We start from the raw sequence: 23331 nt of genomic DNA, 5'->3' as shown, positions 1-23331 counted from the left end.
CATATGTCAACTGCCCACTCAACCAACTGCAACCCTGAGGATTTTTCTGGCCCAGTGGAAAGAGGAAACGCTAAGATAATCTCTGCTGTAGAGCTGCTTCTCCAGTTTACAACTTCGTGGCTTTTTTCAGGATGTTTCTTGGACATGCACGTGACACTGTCACTTCATGATTCTACTTTCACCAAGTAGATCTCTCTTCCATTCTGTCTGTCATCACAAGAAAGCCACTGTCATCCATCCAAAGGTTTTCCAAGGTAAACCAAAGTCACTTCTGTGTTGCCATATACAGCAGAAACTGCTGGATATAAGCAGGCTTTTGGAAGTCCTCTAAAGGCAACCCCCAGGAACTCATATCCACGTTCAAAAGCTAAAGTCTTATCTTCCATGTCCAAGATGACTCGAATTCTTTCTCCTATCTGCAAACAGACACCAAAAGAAGGTTAAAAGAAAATCCACTAAAGGCACAGCTAAAAAAATTTTTTTGAAAATATTATTAAGAATATATATATCCATGGTGGCACACACTTGTAATCCCAGCATTTGGGAGGCTGAGACAGGAGGATTAAGGTTCGCAGACAGCCTCAGCTATTTAGTGAGGCTCTCAGCAATTTAGTGAGACACTGTTTTAAAATAAAGAATAAAAAATAGGGCTGGGGGGTGTAGCTCGGAGATAGAATGCCCCTGGGTTCCATCCCCAGTACCGCAGGGGATAAAAAAGAATATATATCTAAAATTTATCTATAAAAATCAGAAGGGAAACTTTCTGGTTAGGGAGAAACCTCTAAAAGAAAGAATATATATCATTCTTACCACAAATGCTTAATCATTTTTTAAAGACTCACATGGGATCCACATTTAATTATTAACAACTTAAATATTCCCTAGATTTTACTCTTTAAGAACTTTTCTTAAGGAAGTTAACACTAACACCTATAACTTGGTATATTTTACCAAAAGGGCTCTATGTAAATTACTTTCTCAAATTATAGATTTACCTACAAGTATTCAGCCATAAAAAATAAAATTTTAATATATGCTACAACATAGATGAAACATGAAAACATTACACTAAGTAAAATAAGACAGAAACAAAAAGACAAATATTGTATGATTCCATTTATATGAAGTACCTAGAATAATCAAATAGACAGAAAATAGAGGTTACCAGAGGCTGAGAAGCAGGCAAAGGGGGAAGTTATTGTTTAGTGAGTACAGTTAATATTTGGGTGATGAAAAAGTTTTAGTGAGTACAGTTTATATTTGGGTGATAAAAAAGTTTTGGTGAGCAAGGGCATGGTGGCACATGCCTGTAATCCCAGTACCTGGGAGGCTAAGATAGCAGGATCACAGGTTTGAAGACAGCCTCAGCAAATAGTGAGACTCTAATCAATCTAGTGAGACCTTATTTTAAAATAAAAGTAAGCCAGGTGTGGTGGCGCACACTTGTAATCCCCGCGCTTGGGAGGCTGAGACAGGAGGATCGCACAGGTTCGAAGCCAGCCTCAGCTACTTAGTGAGGCTCTCAGCAACTTAGTGAGACCCTGTTTCCAAATAAAATAGAAAATAGGTCTGGGAGTATAGCCCGGAGGTAGAAAGCCTCTGGGTTCCACCCCCAGTACCTCAAAAATAAATAAATAAATAAATAAATAAATAAATAAAATAAAAGTAAAATACAGCTGGGGGATGTAGCTTAGAGGTAAAATACCTATGAGTTCAATCCCCAGTACCAAAAGTTTCAGGTATAGACAGCAATGACAATTACACAATATTGTGAATGTATTTAATGTCACTTAATTGTATGCTTACAAATGGTTAAAATAACTGGGTGTGGTGGTACACACTAGTAATCCCAATTCTTGGGCCCCTGGCCCAAATTTGCCCTGAGCCCTAATATCACACCTTAGAGCACAAGTATGATCATTTATTCACATATGATCTACAACTCATTTCATGCTATAACAATGGAGTTGGAACACTGTGACAGAGACCATATACACTGCAAATATTTACCTCTGGCCCTAAACAGGAAAAATGTTTTCTATCACCTAAGCTAGAGCAAAGATGGATTCCTCAAGGCAGAATTTGTATGAGCAACAACTATTGAGATACATCATTTATGTCACGTATTTAAAAGTTACCATGAAAGATGGAACTGCTATAGAAAAACTGTCAATTTTTTTTTTTTTTTTTTTTGGTGGTATTGGGGAAGGAACCCAGGGGCCTTCTACCTCCGGGCTACACTCCCAGACCTATTTTATATTTTTTATTTGGAAACAGGGTCTCTAAGCCAGTGGAGGCTGGCTTCGAACCTGCGTGATCCTCCTGTCTCAGCCTCCCAAGTGCGGGGATTACAAGCCTGCGCCATCACGCCCGGCGAAAAACTATAAATTTAAAACAAATTAAAGTATGATATGACAAATGCCCAGACCTGGAAAAACAGCCAGTTTCTCACCTGGTATTTTGGTGCATTGTTGCATTGTGGAAAACTGCCATTGACTTCCCCATTATGCAGCAGGTTATTGTCCACCAGATTCCAGCCCCAGCTCTGGTCATCACTGCCCAGCAATGCCACATAACCTTGGCACTGCATAGGGGCCCGTTTCGTGGCGATTCCAATCACGGCCACAGTGCCCAAAGGGCCTTCCCACCATACTTCCCATGCATGGCGGCCCTCACTGAAACCAATCTTTGTCCTTGCACCATCAGTGCTCTGAGCGATAGGGTTTCGATGTAAAGTAAAGCCATTCTTCTTTATATAGACATTCCTGGAGCAGTCATTAGTGCTGAAGGCATGTTGGAAAGCACGTACCTAAAAAGATGAGAAATAAACCAAAGAAACAGAATTTTATTTTTCTCAAATATTAAAAAGTACCCAAATGTCAGGCTAATGTTTTAATTAAGAAATCTATACATTTAAAAACAATACAAGCCGGGCGTGGTGGTACACACTTGTAATCCCTGTACTTGGGAGGCTGAGACAGGAGAATCCCACAGGTTTGAAGCCAGCCTCAGCTGGCTTAAGAGACCCTGTTTCCAAATAAAATATAAAATAGGTCTGGGAGTGTATCCTAGAAGTAGAAGGCCCCTGGGTTCCATCCCCAGTACCGCCAAAACAAAAATAATACAGTGAGCATTTCCAAATAATGGCTAAAGCTTCAGGATATAATGCTAATCTAAGATATATAATATTTAAAATAGCTGCCATCACCGGGCTTGGTGGCGCATGCTTATAATCCCCGTGCCTGGGAAGCAGAGACAGGAGGATCTCACAGGTTCGAAGCCAGACTTGCTGGTTTAAGAGACCCTGTTTCCAAACAAAAATATGAAATAGGTCTGGGAATGTAGCCCAGAGATAGAAGGGTTTCCAGGAACCCCAGTATCACCAAAAAAAAAAAAAAAAAAAGCTGCCAGCTGGGCGCTGTGGCAGACACTTATAGTCTCATCTACTTGAGAGGGTGAAATGTGAGGATCACTGGAGCCCCAAACTGCAAGACCTTACCTCTTAAATACATACATTAATGTATAAGTAAACAAGTAATTTCCAACTGTCTTATCACTGTCTAAATTCTAGGTTACAGTGTGAATTCTCTAGGGTTCTTAAAACATCAAAAGATATATACAAAAATCCTTCTATTTTAGAGCAAATACTGAAATGTTAATGGATGAAATAATGGTATGTGAAAAATTGCTTTGAATATCCAGGGGCAGAGTGAGAGAGTGTATGAGGTAAACATGAAACCAGACTTGTCATGAGTCATTGGTAAAGCTTGGTGATGAATATAGGAAAGTTCATCCAACTATTGTCTCTGCTTTTGTTTGATATTTTTATGTCAAAAAGTTAAGAGATAGCTGGATGTGGTGGTACACACTTGTAATCTCAGTACTTGGAAGGCTGAGATAAGGAGATTGAAGGTTTGCAACCAGCCTTTGCAACTTTGTGAGAATCTGTTTCAGAATAAAAAATAAAATAGGGCAGGGAGCACAGCTCAGAGGTAGAATTCCCAAGTTCAATCTCCAGTAGGTCAAGCCGGGTGTGGGAGGCTGAGACTGGAGGATCGCGATTCACAGACAGCCTCAGCTACTTAGTAAGGCCCTCTGCAACTCAGTGAGACCCAGTTTCAAAATAAAGAATAAAAAATAGGGAGGGGGTGTAGCTCGGAGGTCGAATGCCCCTGGGTTCCAATCCCCAGACCTGCCAAAAAACAAACAAAATAAATCTCCAGTAGGTCAAGATGCATAGTTTTCATATAGGTAATGCTGCCATCAAAAAGAATGATATTGCCAGGCATGGTGATGCACACTTGTAATCCCAGCATTTTGGGAGGCGTAGACAGAAGTATCACAGTTCGTGGACAGCCTCAGCTACTTAGAGAGGTCCTTTGCAACTCAGTGAGACCCTGTTTCAAAATAGGGAATAAAAAATTGGATGGGGGATGTAGCTCAGAGGTAGAATGCCCCTGGGATCCATCACCAGTACCACACACAAAAAATAATAATAATTATATTTGGGGCTTAGGGTGCTATTGTAGTGCAGTGGCAGAACACTTGCCTAGTATGCACAAAGCCCTGGGTTCAATCCCCAGCACCTCAAAAAAAAATTATATATTACATAAAATAAATACTTTAGTCATAGAGGCTCTAAAGCTCATAAAAATTTTAGTAACCACAAACTACCTTAGAACCTTAGCTTACTTGTTGGCATTACTCATACACTAAGACATTACCACTCTTTTTACCAAATCAAATAATCCTCTAGATAGCATCCAAACTCAGCCAGAAGGCTTACAAAGAATCATTAAAAGTAGCTACCAGCTGGGCATGGTGGCCCACCCTTGTAATCACAGATTCAACTACTTAGTGAGGCCCTCTGCAGCTTAGTGAGAACTGTTTCAAAATAAAGAATAAAAAAATAGAGCTGGGTGTGGTGGTGCACACTTGTAATTCCAGCATTTGGGAGGCGAAGACAGGAGGATCACAGTTCGTGGACAACCTCAGCTACTTAGTGAGGCCATTTGCAACCCAGTGAGACCCTGTTTCAAAATAAAGAATAAAAAATAGGGCTGGAGTTGTAACTCAGAGAGAGAATGCCCCTGTGTTCCATTCCTAGTACTATAAAAATAGGGCTGGAGGTATAGCTTGAAGGTAGAATGCCCTGGGTTTAATCCCCAGTACCCCCCCCACACACACACACACACACAAAAATATGTATATAGTAACTACCAACAAAATAGGTTAGTTGATGCTTTGTAATTACAAGATTCTTTTAAATGTCCAAAACAGTTTCTCTATACAAGTAATAGCAACTTTTAAATAATTTAACACTTTTGGTTTGTATGTCACTTTAAAAAAATTTCCTTTCAAGCTGGGCTTGGTGGCACACGCTTGTAATCCTAGTACTTGGGAGGCTGAGACAGGTGGGTTGCAGGTTCACATTCAGCCTCAGCTACTTTTAAGTGAGGCCCTCTGCAACTCAGTAAGACCTGTTTCAAAAATAAAGAATAATAAAAAAAAAAAAAAATAGGGCTGGGGGTGTAGCTTGGGGGTAGAATGGCCCTGGGCTCAAAACTTAGCACTGGAAAAAAAAAAATCTCTTCTTGGTTGGAGACATAGCTCAGTGGTAACGCACATGCTTAGCATGTGTGAGGTCCTGGGTTTAATCCCCAGCAATGCAAAATATAAAAACAAGAAACCAGGCATGGTGGAACACATCTACAATCTCATTACTTGGGAGACTGAGACAAGAGGATAGATGGTTGAAAGCCAGCCTCAGAAACTTAGTGAGATCCTGTCTCAAAACAAAAAATTAAAAGGGCTGGGGTGTACCTCAGAGGTAGAATCTCTAGTACCACAAAACAATAAATATCCCTTCTTAACTTTATTTAAACTACCCAAATATAGTGGAGAACTAGAATGTACTGCTTTAGTTAACTTGAGAAATCAACTCCAGAGTCACAGCATCAGAAAGTGACCTTATGTCACTTAGTTCAACTTAGGGATAAGGACACAGACCTGAAAGTCAACAGCTACTTAGTGCAAGGAGCCTAAAAAAAAAAGCATCCAATTACCTCATTAAGTGCTCATTTACTATTAGCCAGTATTTTACTGTTTCACTGCTGAGCTACAGAAAAGAGATTTTTTTGAAATTCTTTGTTTCTGGTATCCCATGTTTTTCTAAGTAGGTAATAAAACAGAAGTATTCTTAAGTTTTTCCTGTCTGCTCCTATTATTGTACACTTTTAAGCACCTAAATGATCAGAACATAAAAGTAAATGACAGAGAAAAAATGTCCCCAAACAAGTATTATCTAAATTACTTAAGAAAATAATACCAAGAGACTTCCGGGAAGATGGCGACCGAGAAAAGCGGGGCTTAAGAGCCCCGCTAACAACCAATCTCTATTACCACAAAATCAGTGCCTTTCATAGCCAGAAAACACCATCACCAGAGAAACAAAAAAATCACCAGGCTCCAGAGAGAAAGCGGACTGAGAACAGAGCTCAGAGCCACAGAGGAGATACACCGGCCTCACGCCCGAGGACGCAGCAGCAGCGCCATACTGCCGGTGGCAGCGGTGACTTCACCGGACGGCTACAGCAAGCCGAAGTGAGCCGCTGCAGAATAGCCAGGGGGGATTTTTCAGAGCAGGGAACATCTAAAGCTCCCAGTGGCTGAGCTCAACACACGCTGCAAGGACTCAGAGTGGAACTCAAAACCAAGAAGAAATAAGCCAGCCTCACGGCCGAGGGCATAGCAGCGGCGCCATATTGCCACCGGCGGCAGCAGCAGCGAATTCAACGAGTCCACTACAGCTACATCTGCGAACTCAAGAACAGTTGAGTCAAATTGCAGGCCACAGAGGAGAAATCCCAGTACTGTACTTCCTGGGACTTGACCCAGTGGGGGAGTGGCGGTGGCAGAGATATCACACCATAGGAGAACGTGCAACCTGGCACCCCCCATAGTTTAAAGCAGCCTCTATCGACTCCCTGGGTCGGAGACTCTGTGATACAACCCAGTAAAGGAGTAGTGGGGTCTGAGATACTACTGACTCGAGATCCAGAACACCTTAAGTGAAGTCATAGTGACCCAAGGGAAGAACCCTGAGAAGGCACAAACTTCCCAAATCATGGGAAAGAGGAATAACAATGGAGCAATGAATGCCCACAACCCCACAACATCAGAACCCGATAAAACTGAAAATCAGAGATTTCTAGAAGATCAAATCAGGAAAATAACTGTAGAAATAATAGAGGTGCTTCGAAAAGAACTCAGAGAGAGCCAAAAAGAGATAAAGGATGCAATTAATGAAGTAAAGGCCTCAATTCAAAGCACAAACAACCGATTAGACCACATGGAGAACAGAATCTCGCTCTTAGAAGATGATCATTCCAAAAATGAACGCATAGTTTCTAATCTAGAAAAAAATATCCAACAGCAGGAATCTGACATTGAAGAAATATGGGCCCATTTTAAGAGAGCTAACATAAGAATAATTGGAATAGAGGAGGGAAAAGAAAGTGATACCAAAAGGATCAACAATCTCTTCAAGGAAGTAATAGCAGAAAATTTTCCAAACATAGAGCAAGAGGTTGATACACAGATCCAGGAAACTTATAGAACTCCCTTTAGACAGGATCGGAGAAGAGGATCCCCACGCCACATAATTGTCAAAATGACCAATGTGGAAGCCAAGCAGAGAATCTTAAAGGCACAAAAACAAAGGGCCAAGTGACATTCAGAGGCAAACCAATTAGAATCACTCCAGACTTCCCAAACCAAGTCATGAGAGCCAGAAGGGCTTGGAGTAACATATTCCAAACTCTGAAAGAAAACAACTTCCAGCCAAAAATTTCCTACCCAGCAAAACTTTCTATCAAATTAGATGGAAAAATAAGAAGCTTCCATGACAAACAGAAACTGAAGGAATTTATGTCTTCAAAACCAGTGCTAGAGAAAATACTCAAAGAGATTAACTACAAAGAAGAAATAGGTAACACACACCAGAACCAGAGAAACAAGATTTTCCATCCAACAGACAACTAAGATTGGTTATCTGTGGAGATTCATTATTTATGTTAGTCTTTTACCTATCTCTAAATGGTATTGTTTGCCTTTATTGTTAATTTTTAGGATTTCTAGTTGGAATATTAATATACCTTCAGATATAGCATTTGGAAATATTTTATCCAATTCTATTAGTAACTTTTAACTCTGTTTACATTGTCTTTGGATATACAATATATATTTTTTTTTTTAGGGAGTTTGTATACTCTTCTGTTGCCTGTGCCATTGAAATCATATCCAAGAAATCACTGACAATTTCAATGTTGTGAGGTTTTATGACCCAGATTTTCTTCTAAAAGTTTATAGTCTTAAGATTTATATTTAGGTCTTTTATCTATTTTGAGTTAATACTTGTATATGGGATTAGGTAAGGGTCCAATTTTATTCTTTTCCATTTAATTATTATTTTTCAACAATATTTAGTTAAAAGATTATTATTTCCACCACCAAATGTTCGTGGAAACCTTGTCAAAAATAACTTGATAATATAGGGAAGAATTTAGCTCTAGGCTTGTATTTAACTCCAATGGTTTATATATCTGCCTTTAGAACAGTACTACACTGTTTCAATTATTGTAGCTTTATATGGTTTGAAATCAGAAAATATATATCTTCTAGCTTTGTTCTTTTCAAGATCGTTTTGGGTATCTAGAGTCCATTTTCCATATTAGGATAGAGGTTTTTTTCCTGATAAATAAATATATAAATATATGATAGTTTCACCTAAAAAAATAGAAAAAAAAATATTCTCTGGTAAGAAAGAAAGTAAAAAGAAATATTGAAATGTTATCTTTAAGTCATCAAAAGCTTGGTATCAGACAAATGAAACTGTTATGTGAGATTATCATTTTTAATTTTGGATAAATTGCTATAATACTAGATGTCAACCACTAAGCCAAGCATGGGAAGGAGGAATGGGGAGGGAATGGGGTGGGGATCGGGTGGGGGCTGACTGGGCGATGTGTGCATGTATGTCTACAAAAGTTTGTATCCCACTATGATGTATGAATACAGTGCACCAATAAAAAAAAAATCGGAAAAAAATAATAAAAGAATAAAAAATAAAAAAATAAAAATAAATAAAATTACAAAAAAAAAAAAAAGAAAATAATACCAGCTGGGTATGGTGGTACATACCTGTAATCCCAAAACTTGTACTTCGGAGGCTGAGACAAGAGGATCACAGGTATAAGGACAACCTCAGCAACTTAGCAAGACTCTATTTCAAAAGTAAAAAAGGAGCTGGGTGTGGTGGCGTACGCTTGTAATCCCTGCATTGGGGAGGTTGAGACTGGAGAGTCATAGTTCATGAACAGCCTCAGCTACTTAGGCCCTTTGCAGCTCAGTGAGACCCTGTTTAAAAATAAAGAATAAAAAATAGGGCTGTGGTGTAGCTCGGAGGTTGAATGCCCCTGGGTTCCATCCCCAGTGCTTCAAAAAAAAAAAGTAAAAGGGACTGGTGGTGTAGCTCAGAGGTAGACTACTCTTGGGTTCAATCACCATTACCAAAGAAAAAAAAGGGGGGGTAGGAATAAAAAGCTAATCCAATCTAAATTGGTTAGTACTTGAGAAGTTGAGACAAGGATTGTAGGTTCCAGGCCAGACTCAACAACTTAGCAAGAGCCCGTTTCAAAATTAAAAATAAAAAGGCTAAGGGTTGCTGGGCGTGGTGGCACACGCTTGTAATCCCCACGCTTGGGAGGCGGAGACAGGAGGATTCCGCAGGTTCGAAGCCAGCTTCACTGGCTTAAGAAACCCTGTTTCCAAATAAAAATATAAAATAGGTCTGGGAGTGTAGCCTGGAGGTAAAAGGGTTTCTAGGAACCCCAGTACCACCAAAAAAAAAAAAAAAAAAAAAAAAAGCTAAGGGTATAGATTGGAGGTAGAATGTCCATGGTTCAATCCATAGTATAAAAACAAAAGTGAATTTTAAAAAAAGTCCTGGGATAGCTGGGCATGGTGGCACACGCTTGTAATCCCAGCATTTGGGAGGCCGAGAATGGAGGACTGCAGTTCACAGACAGTCTCAGCTACTTAGTGAGACCCTGTTTCAAAATAAAGAATAAAAATAGGGCAGGGGGTGTAGCTTGGAGGTAGAATGCCCCTGGGTTCCAGCCACAGATCCGCAAAAAAAAAAAAAAAAATCCCAAATCTGTTTCTACCCTTCCCTGTTACCCAAACTCCTTGGAACTTCTGACTCTGTCCTCTTCCTCAACCCACTCACCCAGTTAGCTGCTTTCTTATGTAGATTTGTCCTGTATTATAGTTCTCCCAACACTCCTCTCTCTCCTCTACACTGTGTCCCTGGTACATCCACTAATCCCTGTCCTCTTCATTTCATCATATGGCCTAGTTTCTTTAAAGTACAGCTTTTGTCACTCTCCTGTTCAAACTTCCATAGTTCTTCCAAACTAGAGAACAAAGCCCAAGCAAAAGACTAAAAACTATTTCAAAAGACCCTCTATGATATACACAGTTCCAGCTTACCTTGACAATCATATTTCTGACCCTTCTCCTTCATCCATTTTTTTTTTTTTTTTTTTTTTGGTGGTACTGGGGTTCCTGGAAACCCATCTACCTCTGGGCTACACTCCCAGACCTATTTTTACACTTTTTAATTTGGAAACAGGGTCTCTTAAGCCAGTGAGGCTGGCTTTGAACCTTACGTAATCCTCCTGTCTCCGCCTCCCAAGCACGGAGATTACAAGCGTGTGCCACCAAGCCAGGCCCTCCTTCATCCATTTTAACTAAACTGTTTTATATCTTTAGCCTAGACCTCTTTTCTAAAATATAACAGCTGCCTACCCAAAATTTCTTGGATGTCTCAAGAACGCTGTAAATTCTACTATACCACAACTGAACTTATTGACATTCCTCTAAAATCTTGCCAAAGTGATCCCTATGTGACCCAGATACCTAGGAGTCATTCTTGGTACCTTCTTCTTCCTTGTTCCTATTTCACCCCCCTACCCTGGTGTGGGGGGTGGATTCTACCTCTGTGCTACACCCCCAGCTTATCTTACTTTTTTTTCCGGTACTGGAGATGAAACCCAGGGGCATTCTACCTCCAACCTACATTCCCAGCCCTATTTTTTTTTTTTTTTTTTTTGGTGATACTGGGGATGGAACCCTTCTACTTCTGGGCTACACTCCCAGTCCTATTCTATATTTTTATTTGGAAACAGGGTCTCTTAAGCCAGGGAGGCTGGCTTTGAACCTGTCTCCACCTCCCAAGCACAGGGATTACAAGCGTGTCCACCATGCCCGGCTCAGCACTATTTTTTATTCTTTATTTTTAAATAGGATCTCACTAAATTGCAGAGGCCTCATTAAATAGCTAAGGCTGGCCATGAACCTGTGATTCTCCTCTCTCAGCCTCCCAAGTACTGAGATTACAAGCATACACCACCATGCCCGGACTTTACTCCCCACCCCCCAGCCCCAGTCCCCATGGGCATTCTACCTCCATGCTTGGCTACTTTTTATTTTGAAACAGTGTCTAAGTTGCAAGGCCTCACTAAATTGTTGAGGCTGGCCACAAATCTGCAACCTTTTTGCCTCAGCCTCCCCAATTCTTTAGATTTTACTTCCTAAATCTGTCAGGTTCTCTTCACCACCCACTCTCTAATCTACCCCATTTCTTTTTGTGGTACTATGCAGTAAACCCATGGGGTCCTACCTCTGAGCTACCCCCCCCCAGCCCTATTTTATATTTTACTTTGAAACAGGGTCTTGCTAAATTGCTGAGGCTGGCCTCAAAATTGTAATCCTCCTGTCTCAGCTTCCCAAGTGCTGGAATTACAGCTTTGCTCCACCGCCACAGCTCAGTAATCTAGATTTTAATCTACCTCCAAGCTACATCTCCAGTCCTATTTTTTTTATTCTTTATTTTGAAACACAGTCTCACTAAACTGCAGAGGATCCCACTCAGTAGCTGAAGCTGACTACAAAACTGCAGTCCTCCTGTCTTCAGCCTCCCAAGTACTGGGATTACAAGCTTGCGCCATCAGACCTGGTAAGGATAAAACCTTTTAATCTTTGTGGCCAGCCTCAGCAACTTAGTGAGGCTCTCTACAACTTAGTGAGACCCTGTTTCAAAATAAAAATAAAATAGGTGGCTAGGAGCATAGCTCAGAGGTAGAATGCCTTTGGGTTCAATCCACGGTACTATTAAGGAAGAAAAAAACTCTTAAAAAACTCTTTTAAAAAACCTCTTAAAAACCACAGGAGGGCTGGGCATAGTGGTGCATGCTTATAATCCCAGCATTTGGGAGGCTGAGACAGGAGGATCATGGTCCTTGGCCAGCCTCAGCTACTTAGTGAGGTCCTTTGCAACTCAGTGAGACCCTGTTTCAAAATAAAGAAAAAAAAAATAGGGCTAGGGGTGTAGCTCGGAGGTAGAATGACCCTGGGCTCCATCCCCAGTACCACAAAAAATAAAATAAAAATAAAAGCAGGAGGCCAAGACAGGAGGATCGCAGGTTCACAGACAGCCTCAGCTACTTAGTGAGGCCCACCGCAACTTAGTGAGACCCTGTTTCAAAATAAAAGAATAAAAAAATAGGACTGGGGGTGTAGCTCAGAGGTAGAATGCTCCTGGGTTCAATCTCCAGTACTGCAAACAAAACAAAAACAAAACAAACTAAAAAACACTGCAGAATAGCCAGGTGCAATGGCACATGTCCATAATCCCAGCTACTGGGAAGGTTAGGGCAGGAAGAACACAAGTTTGAGACCAGCCTAGGCAACTTATCAAGACCTTGTCTCAAAATAAAAAATAAAAGGACTAATGCCAGGCATAATGGTACATGCCTATAATTCCATTATTTAGGAGGCTAAGACAGGAGAATCATAAGTTCAAGGCCAGCCTCAGCAATTTAACAAGACTCTTTCAAAATAAAAAGTAAAAGCCAGCTGTGGTGGTGCACGCTTGTAATCCCTATGCTTGGGAGGCTGAGACAGGAGGATCGCGCGGGTTTGAAGCCAGCCTCAGCTGGCTTAAGACACTCTGTTTCCAAATAAAATATAAAATATGTCTGGGAGTATAGCCTGGAGGTAGAAGGCCCCTGGGTTCCATCCCCAGTACCACAAATAAATAAATAAATAAATAAATAAATAAATAAATAAATAAAGTAAAAAGGGCTTAGGATATAGCTGGAAGGTAGAATGCCCATGGGTTCAATCCCCAGTACCAAAGGGAGAAAAATTTCTAAAAAGGCAAAATCATTATATGACTAATCCCTGATACTGACTTTTTCTTTTCCTTTTTTTTTTTTTTTTTTTTGCAGTACTGGGGATGGAACCCAGGGGCATTCCCTCTCAACTACACACCCAGCCCTATTTTTTGTTCTTTATTTTGAAAAAGGGTCTCATAAGTTTCAGAGAGCTTCACTAAGTAGATGAGGCTGGTCACAAACCTCTGCGATCCTCCTGTCTCAGCCTTCCAAGTACTGTATTTATAAGCATGTGCCACCATGCTCGGCTCTTTTTCTGTTCTTCATACTTATTGAATTCCCTCCTAAAAAGCTCTTCTCTCTCTTGTTGGACTATTTATCCTTATCCTTCAGGTTCATGTATCATTTCCTATGAGAAAGCTTTCCCTGACACTCAGAACACTATGTATCTGTTCTTCATGGCACTTAACCAGATGCAGTTTTACAACTATATAATTATTTTATTAGTATTCATTCCTCCAACTTGACTATAAAGTCCATAAGCAAAGACCATCTGTAAGAGTTTATGTTTTTATTTGCCATAATGTGTAAAACTGAGTATGGTACCTTTGTTTCTTCTTCTGTTCAGAATACTTTCTTTTCATAAAATGTTTAAATATATCTCATCTTTAAAACTTGGCTCAACTTAAAACTTTTTCCACTTAACTCATAACTTTCTCTTTTCACTCAACTGCTAGTGTACTTTTTAATATTTCTAATAGTAAGCAATGTATGCCACCTATTAGTTATTTCTATATATTTTCCCTCCTCTACTAGTCTAAGAACTTCCCTGCTAGACTGACTCCTTCTGAATTAAGCTTTCATTCTCAAGATATTCAGAAAAGATCCTACAGCATCTGAATGAACCTGTGATTAGTACAAGCCTAAAATATCTATAGTATATATAGTAGAAAGGTAAACAAAGTATTATAAACTTAAGAACTGGGTATGGTGGCATACATCTGTAATCCCAGTACTTGAGAGGCTGAGAAAGCAGGATCACAGGTTCATAGTCAACACCAGCAACTTAATGAGGCCCTCCGCAACTTAGCAAGACTCTATTTCAAAATAAAAAATTGGGATCCTGCATCAGCTCCTGGAGCGAGGCCCCCCTGCGCGACCCGCGCCTCGCGCTGGGGGTGACACGGGGCCTGGACACCAGGGAGTCCTTGCAAGCAGTTCCTGTCTGAGGAGAACATGGCCACCCACTTCTCCCGACTCAGCCTACACAATGACCACCCCTACTGCACCCCCCCCCTGTGGCTTTTCCCCCTGCCCTGCCCCCACTCAGGAGCCCTTGCTCTGAGCTGCTTCTCTGGCGCTACCCTGGAAGTCTGATCCCTGAGGCCCTCCGGCTGCTGAGGCTGGGGGATACACCTGGCCCAGAGTACCCCACAACCCCAGCTGGGGATATAATGGAGCCCCCCCCCACCTCCTTCCCCATTAGAGACCACCAACCCCCAGGAGGGATGCAGGCCTGTCTATGTTCCTCCAGACCGGGTGTATAGGCACCAGGACCTTCCCCAGCAGAGGACACCAGCCCAGTGGAGCCCAGGGATGGGAAGGGAGCCCTGCCCCCACCCCCCCAGAAGTGAATAAAGATGACTGAGCAATTGAAAAAAAATAAATTAAAAAAAAAATTGGGCTAGTGGTGTATCCTAGAGGTAGAAAGCCCTGGGTTCAGTACTACCAAAAACAAAACAAAATAAAAAACCCTAAAGTATCTCTGAAAGGATACAAAACAAACAAATAGTAATACAAGTTGCCTCCAAGTAGGGAAACTGAATAGCTGAAGGAAGAACTTGACTCATATGGACACATTATGAATGTTATATGAATCTGACTCATGAACAACAACAAAAAAAACATAGTTTAAAATAAGCAAAACCAAACTTTATGGAAAAAAAATTTAGTTTAAGAAAAAAAAAAAACATCAGCTAGGTGAAGTGGCACACTTGTAATCCCACTACTTGGGAGGCTGAGAGAGAAGGATTATAGGTTTGTGGCCAACATCAGCTACTTAAGTGAGGCCTTTCACAATTTAGTGAGACCCTGTTTCCAAACAAAGAATAAAAATCAGGGCTGGGGATATAAATCACAAGGTAAAATGCCCCTGGATTCAATCCTTACTACCAAAAAACCTCGTGAAACTCAACAGATTATCTTTAAGCAAAGTAAAACAAACTTGCATTCTCCTATATAAAGGGTAGCAATGTACCAATGAGTACTAGTAGTAATTACCCATCTACTAAGTACAAATACTGTCCTGATAAATGTTATTTCACATAATAGAAAAAAAAAACTGGATAGTTGACATATTTAACAACAATGTTTCATAGCTTATTAAAACTGAAACTTGTCTTAATATTAATAAAGAGTAAATTTTACACCTATTTCATGAGAAAAAGTTTACTTTCTATTTGAGTCCCATTGGCAGGCTGGCATGAAGAGGGGATGTTTTAAGCCTAGCATGGTGGCAGACACCTGTAATCCCAGTACTTGTGAGGGTAGAGACAGGATGACCACAGGTTTGAGTACAGCCTCAACAAGTACTGAGACTCTCACCAACCTAACAACACCCTGTTTCAAAATAAAAGCCAGTAGCTGGGCGTGGTGGTACACACTTGTAATCCCAGCATTTGGGAGGCCGAGACAGGAGGATCGCAGTTCGTGGACAGCCTCAGCAACTACTTAGGCCCTTTGCAATTCAGTGAGACCCTGTTTCAAAATAAAGAATAAAAAAATAGGGCTGGGGTTGTAGCTTGGAGGTAGAATCCCCAGTACCACAAAAAATAAAATAAAACCAAAACAAAGCCAGGTGTGGTAGCACACGCTTATAATCCCAATTCTTGGGAGGCTGAGATAGAAGGATTGCAGGTTCACTGACAGCTTCAGCTACTTAGTGAGGTCCTCCACAACTTAGACTCTGTTTCCAAATAAAGAATAAAAAATAAGGCTGGGAATATATCTCGAAGGCACACCTGTAATCCCAGTACTTAGAAATACTAAGAAGGATCACAGATTCAGAGCCAGCCTCAACAACTTGGTGAGACTCTGTTTCAAAATAAAAAGTAAAGCTGGGTGGGTCCAGGTAGAATATCCTGGTTCAATCCCAGTACCAAAAAGGGGGTAGGGACATTTTAACTTTTTTAGATATTAATGTAGATTTTATGTTTACCACTTTCCAGGTCAGACTTACTCCTTCATATACATTTGTTCTTTCTTTCTTTCCCATCTCATTATATTTATTTTCTTTCCCATTTCATATATTTTCTCTTTTTTCTTCCTTTCTTTCTTCTTTTTCCTTTTTGGTACTGGGTATTGAACGCAGGGACACATTCTGCCAAACTACAGCTTCAGTCCCTATTTTATTTTTTATTTTGAAACAGGGTCTCACTAAGTTGCAGAGTACCCCACTAAGTTGCTGAAGCTGCCCTCAAACCTTTAATTCTCCAAGCTCAGCCTCCGAAGTACAGAGATTACAAGGCATGCACCACAATATCCAGCTTCATATATGTTCTTGGTGACTGCTATACAACAGCTGTTATCCATCCAAATGCACCCAAGACCTTTGTTTAAATGGCCCGAAGAATCTTCTTGTCTCTATCACCCTGTTACTTGGCATTTTTATTGTGTATTATGAAGGCAACAGGAATATGGGCAAGCAAGAATCTGGGGAGAGCGGGGAGAAGTAGCAAAACTGGAATCAGCACATTAGATGATAAATGGAATTCAAGAGAAACACTGTCAAGGTAGAATTATGAAAAAGTTAGCAATGAAATAGACAATAATAGTATAGTCGGGCATGGTGGCACACGCTTGTAATCTCCGCGCTTGGGAGGCTGAGACAGGAGGATCACACGGGCTCGAAGCCAGCCTCAGCTACTGAGTGAGGCTCTCAGCAACTCGGTGAGACCCTGTTTCCAAATAAAGTGTAAAATAGGCCTGGGCATATAGCCCGGAGATAGAAAAGCCCCTGGGTTCCACCCCCAGTACCACACACACACACACACACACACACACACACACACACACACACAGAGAGACAATAATAGTATAGAACAAGGCAATATTATGACAGTTCTACAGTACCAATGGGGAAATGTTCTGTATCTTCAAAGTCGGCAGAGTGCAAAGGACCACACTCATATACGTCTGAAATAAACTAAAGGGAACTAAAGAACTTGAGTGAAATAAAGAAAATGTGATTGTAAAATAGGGGTTGGGAAAAGGTGAGGCGAATACAAAGATCTTCGAATCTAAACCCATTATGAAAGCAGCCGAGATGATCTAACACAATAAAACTCTATTTGGAGGCCAGGGAGAAAAATAAGATCACAGATAGTATTAAAAGGTACAATAGTTAGTGGTCTGTCTTCAGGGGGAGAAACTGAAGAAAGCAGAACAAGTGATGGGAAACCATCTAGTCTTTTAAAAAAGTAATCACGGAAGTGGGGTGAGTCAAGGGGCAGAACTTCAATCCAAAGAAGAGGATCCTTATGGGGGGAGGCGAGGCGCATACAGGCTGGAGCCGCGGCGAGGCGTCGGACTCGAGCCTGGCCGAGCGCGGACCGCGCGGCGGGGCCCGGGTCCCTCACCTTGGCCTTGTAGCTGGGCAGGTTGCAGAGGATGTCCGTGCGCAGAGCCTCTTCGGCCAAGCTGCGAGCGCACAGGCTCCGCCACACCTCGCTGTTCTCGTCGCCATGGAGGCAGCGGTACCAGTGCTTGCACACCAGGGCGCAGCTCCGCAGCTCCGACAGCTCCAGGTAGGAGAACACCAACTCCAGCACCCGGCTGGGCAGCCGGCCGCCGACGCCCGCGCCCCCGGAGCCGGGCCCCGCGCCGCCCGCCGCTGCCCCGGCCCCCGGGCCCGGCGTCGCCATCGCCTCACCAGCCGGCCCGAGGGCCGCCGCCGCCGCCGCTTCCCCCCGTCTCTGCGCGGGAGGCCGAGCCGCGCCCGGAGACCGGAGCAGCTCGCTCGCCGCCCCTTTCAGGGCCGAGCGCCGGCGCCTCCACCACTCCGCCCCTGCCCGGGGCGTCCGCGGCGCGCCCCGCCTCACTGAGGGCAGACGCGCCCCTCCCGCGCGGCGCGGCGCGGCCGCCCGACCCGCCCGGCCTCCCCGCGGCGCGCCCCGGGCTCCGCCATGCGGGGTGAGGGCACGAAGCAAGGGCGCGCGCCCGGCGCTCGGGTTCCTCTCGGCCCCGGATGTGACTGTTCGGCCGAGGCGCCTCGCGCCCGGCGCCTGCCGGGATTGGACGCCGCGGGTGAGGTCATCACGAGGCGCCGAGGCGGGAGCGGGGAGCGCAGGTAGGAGGCTGGGGCGGTGGGCTCCGGCTGCCTTCGGTGGCGGTCCCTCTCCGGTGGCCTAGTAGTGATCGCGCGTCCGCTCTCTTGGGCCTCTGTTTCTATGGGTTTTCCGTGTGTCATGTCGTCCGTGCTTCTTTCTCCACTTGAATGCACGAAACTTCTCTTGTTAGCCAATCCCTACTTCCCCCATCTTCGGTGTGTGTAGGATCTTTTTTCTTTCCCTCGGGCAGCTGGGGCCGTCTTTTCCTGGTCTTTTCTCTGGCTCTCGCTACTCAAGAATGTCAAAGCGTGCGTTCGGCACCTGAACACCCTCCTCACTCTTCTCCAAACCTCTAATTTGATCACCTCTAAGTACTGTTTGAGTATTAATCAAGTGCCACAGTCTTTTGGACGAAGTGTAGTATTCCCAAGTCCACCGCTTAATAGGCAGATTAAGGTTCTTATTAAAGTGAGTTCTCCAGTAGGGGGGAATGACCTAAAAACTATGTTATAATTCCAGCATTATTTAGTTATATACGTTTTCCCGTAAAGGGGGCAAAAGTTTTCTGACCTTTAAAGAACACTTAATAAAAGAACAATAAGCCGGGCGTGGTGGCGCACGCTGGTAAGCCTCGCGCTTGGGAGGCAGAGACAGGAGGATCGCGCAGGTTCGAAGCCAGCCACGCGCGCTGGCTTAGGAGACCCTATTTCCAAATAAAAATGTAAAAATAGGTCTGGGCGTGTAGCCCGGAGGTAGAAGGGCTTCCAGGAACCCCAGTACACCAGAAAAAAAAGGACAATAACAGGAGGGCATGGTGGCGCACGCTTGTAATCCCAGCACTTGGGAGGCTGAAACCGGAGGATCGCGGTTTGCGGACAGCCTTAGCTACTTAGTGAGGCCCTCTGCAACTCAGGGAGACCAGGTTTCAAAATAAAGAATAAAAAATAGGGCAGAGGGTGTAGCTCGGATGTCAAATGCCTCTGGGTACCACCCTCAGACCCGCAAAAAAACAAACAAACAACAAAAAAAAACAATAATAAGTGGGCGTGGTGGCACACACCTGTAATTCCAGTAGTTGGGAGGCTGAGACTGGAAGATCACAGGTTCGAAGACAGCCTCAGCAAGTAGTGAGACTCTCATCAACCTACTGAGACCTTGTTTCCAAATAAGAAATAAAATCGGCCAGGGGGTATAGCCTGGAGGTAGATGACCCCTGGGTTCCACTTTCAGTACCATACACACACACACAAACAACACAGCGTGAGCCAGGCACTATACCAAATCTTTCACATTTTTGTTTTGCTTTGCGGTGTTGGGGATAGAACACAGGAACTTGCAAGTGCTAGGCAAATGCTCTACAGTTGAACTATATCCTCAGCCCCCTACACCGATTTTGTGTGTGTGTGTGTGTGTGTGTGTGTGTGTGTGTGTGTGTGTGTGTGTGTTGTGGGGGGGAGTACTGGGGTTCCTGGAAACCCTTCTACCTCCGGCCTACACTCCCAGACCTATTTTGGAAACAGGGTCTCTTAAGATAGCGAGGCTGTGCATGATCTGTCTCTGCCTCCCAAGTGTGGGGATTACAAGCATAGGACACCACGCCTGGCTCCTACACCGATTTTATATACCTTTCAATACAACTCAAAGTGAGTAATTATTATAATAATAGGGTTCACAAATTCCCTTAGTAGTCAACTCTTGCAATCTTTATGTAGTAAGATACCTTGCCTGAAACTTCCTGCTCTGTGTAATCCACTTCTAGTTCGCTAATGAAAATAAAAAAACAGCAACTTCCTGCCTACTGTGATATAATTACTTGTTTATTACTTGCCAGCCCCCCCTTTTTTTCTTGACATTACTGGGAATTGAACCAAACTACACCCTCAACCCTTTTTTGTTTTAATTTTTAGTGTTTGGAGTTACAGGGGATTAAACCCAAGGGAATTCTACCTCTGGGCTAAACTCCCAGCCCGTTAAAAAATTTTTTTGAAACAGTCTCACTAAATTGCTGAGTCTGATCTCAAACCTGCAATCCTATCTAAGCCTCCCAAGTACAGGGACTACAAGTGTGTGCCACCACACCTGGCTTATTTTTTGTTTTGAAACAGGGTCTTACTAGGTTGGTAAGTGTGTCATTAGGTTGCTAAGGGTGGAACCTGCAATCCTGTCTTAACCTCCCAAATATTGGGATCACAGGCATGCACCGTGAAGCCCGGTTAGACACCAGGATTATGGGTGTAAGGCCAGCCTCAGCCCCTTCTAGAAGTTTTGTCACCAAACTCAGTAACCCCAATTTTTTCATTCTTACCAATACCAATGTCACAGCCTTTCAATCATTTTGGTTACTATTCAGCTTCACATTAATAACTTTAGAGGACTTAAACGTGTAAAGAAAGATTGACCTGCACTGATTATAGTGATGGTGACTCTCAGATATTTCCTGAATGTTAGACCAAATTTTGTTTGAAAAGACAAGTTATGCATCCTCTAAAACTTTGAGACTAAAGTAGAGTTGGTCCATTTGAGAAGGGGCTAAAGAACCACACAAAGTAAACAGCTTTAAAGCACAGACAAAAGCTGGGCGTGGTGGTGCATGCTTGTGATCCCAGCGCTTGGGAGGCTGAGACAGGAGGATCGCACAGGTTCGAAGCCAGCCTTGACTACTTAGTGAGGCTCTCAGCAACTCAGTGAGACTCTGTTTCCAAATAAAATATAAAATGGGTCTGGGAGTATAGCCCGGAGGTAGAAAAGCCCTGGGTTCCACCCCAGTGCCACCAAAAATAAAAAAAAAAAATTTTAAAAAGCACAGGCAAAGTGCTGTGGTGTATAGCATCAAAAGGCTGAGGTGGGAAGATCACTTGAGCCTAGGAGGTTGAGGTCAGCCTGGGCAACATTTGAGAACCTTGTCTTAAATACATATATATGTATGTATGTATATATATATATATATATATATTTTTTTTTTTTTTTTTAAAGAAGACACTTGAAGAAGAAAAGTGGATAAGCAAAAGTATGGTTAGAGAGGAGTGGTGATAGTAGAGATCATTCATTTTTTAAAGACTTTGGCCTTTATCCTTTGAAGGATTCCATGTGATAATTTTGGTGCTTATGTAGTCCAGTCATTGGGGTTACTTTCAGTGACATACTATCCCCTAAGTGGCCCAGATAGAATTTCAAAGTAGAAAAAGATTACCTTTATCACTCCACTCCCTCTTGTTGTTATTACACGTCTTTCTCACTTTCCCCCTCCCCCAGGTTCAGAACCCTCTAGCTGTTCAAAATTGCCACCTGTGACCTCTCTAAAAATGCTCTGAAGACACTCTGAAGACCTTGTCCTCACCCACTCCATGATCTTATTAGGTTGGAAGGAAGGAACTTATTATCTAATTAAAGTAATTCATAGTAGAATATGATTAATTGTGTTTGATCCTTTAGGTCACCACTTAGGAAAAGAGCAGCTTGTTGACTTGATACATGAATGTGGGGCTATTGTCATATAACCTATTTCTGCTGGGCTTTCCAGTCCCATTCACAGAAAAACAAGAAACAGTAGCTTACCAGCTTACCAGTTCATTTCTTTTTTTTTTTTTTTTTTTGGTACTGGGGTTTCTGGAAGCCCTTCTACCTCCGGGCTACACTCCCAGACCTATTTTATATTTTTGAAACAGGGTCTCTTAACGCTAGCACGGCTGGCTTCGAACCTGCGCGATCCTCCTGTCTCTGTCTCCCAAGCACGGGGATTACAAGCGTGTGCCACCACGCCCGGCTTACCAGTTCATTTCTTAAAAATTGTTTTGATTGAACCCAAATTTAATTACCATTCTCCACTGCCTTTCTACTATAGCAGTCTATTTAACATTTTTTCATCTTTTTACCTGCCCTTGTTTAACACGTTGTTGTTGTTGTTTGGTATTAGGGATTAAACCCAGGAGTAGTCTACCCCCAAGCTATACCCCTAGCCCGATTTTTTTTTTTTTTTTTTTTTTTTTTTGGTGTGTGTGTGTGTGTGTGTGTATGTGTGTGGGTCTGGAGATGGAACCCAGGGGCATTTGGCCTCCGAGCTACACCCCCTGCCCTATTTTTTATTCTTTATTTTGAAACCAGGTCTCACTGAGTTGCAGAGGGCCTCACTAAGTAGCTGAGGCTGTCCTTGAACCACGATCCTCCTGTCTCAGCCTCCCGTATGCTGGGATTACAAGCATGCGCCACCACACCCGGCTTCCCTGCCCTTTTTGTATTCTTTATTTTGAAACAGGGTCTCACTAAGTTGCAGGGTGTCACTAAGTAGCTGAGGCTCTCCGCAAACCGCGATCCTCCAGTCTCAGTCTCCTGAATGCTGGGATTACAAGCGTGTGCCACCACACCCGGCTCCCTAGCCCGATTTTATTTTTTATTTTGAAACAAGATCTTACAAAGTTGCTGAGGATAACATCCAACCTTGGATCCTCTTATCTCAGCCTCTCAGATACTAGGATTACAGATGTGTGCCACCAGGCCCAGCTTGTTTAACACTTTATTGGTGGTGTTTTGGTATTTCAATTAACATAATTTTATAGATGAAACATGATTTTGGAGGCTCTAGTTGAATCCCTGATCAGTATTCTGCATGATAAACACTGACAGACTAAAAAACCTCACAGAGTGTATAGATTTTTAAGGCTTTTTTTTTTTTTTGCGGGTCTGAAGATGGAACCCAGAGGCTTTGACCTCTGACCTACATCCCCTGCCCGATTTTTTATTCTTTATTTTGAAACAGGGTCTCACTGAGT

General features: G+C 42.7%; 1 protein-coding gene and 1 pseudogene across 2 annotated transcripts; one reads left to right on the top strand and one right to left on the bottom strand.

The window, feature by feature from the left end:
* Nucleotides 1–230: 230 nt before the first annotated feature.
* On the bottom strand, nt 231–18160 carry FBXO45 (F-box protein 45; the record flags this gene model as incomplete). The annotated part of the gene is made up of 3 exons (XM_080695911.1): nt 231–416; nt 2453–2809; nt 17876–18160. 3 exons carry the CDS (start codon nt 18158–18160, stop codon nt 231–233), a joined length of 828 nt encoding a protein of 275 aa, XP_080552037.1.
* On the top strand, nt 14353–14785 carry LOC308263117 (host cell factor C1 regulator 1-like; annotated as a pseudogene). The gene has a single exon. The product of its transcript is annotated as a host cell factor C1 regulator 1-like (transcript).
* Nucleotides 18161–23331: the final 5171 nt, after the last annotated feature.

Source organism: Muscardinus avellanarius, assembly GCF_963383645.1.
Source record: "Muscardinus avellanarius genome assembly, chromosome: 5".
Classification (NCBI taxonomy): Eukaryota; Metazoa; Chordata; class Mammalia; order Rodentia; family Gliridae; genus Muscardinus; species Muscardinus avellanarius.
Note: the sequence above shows the minus strand (reverse complement) of the source record. Positions and strands in the feature narration are given on the sequence as shown.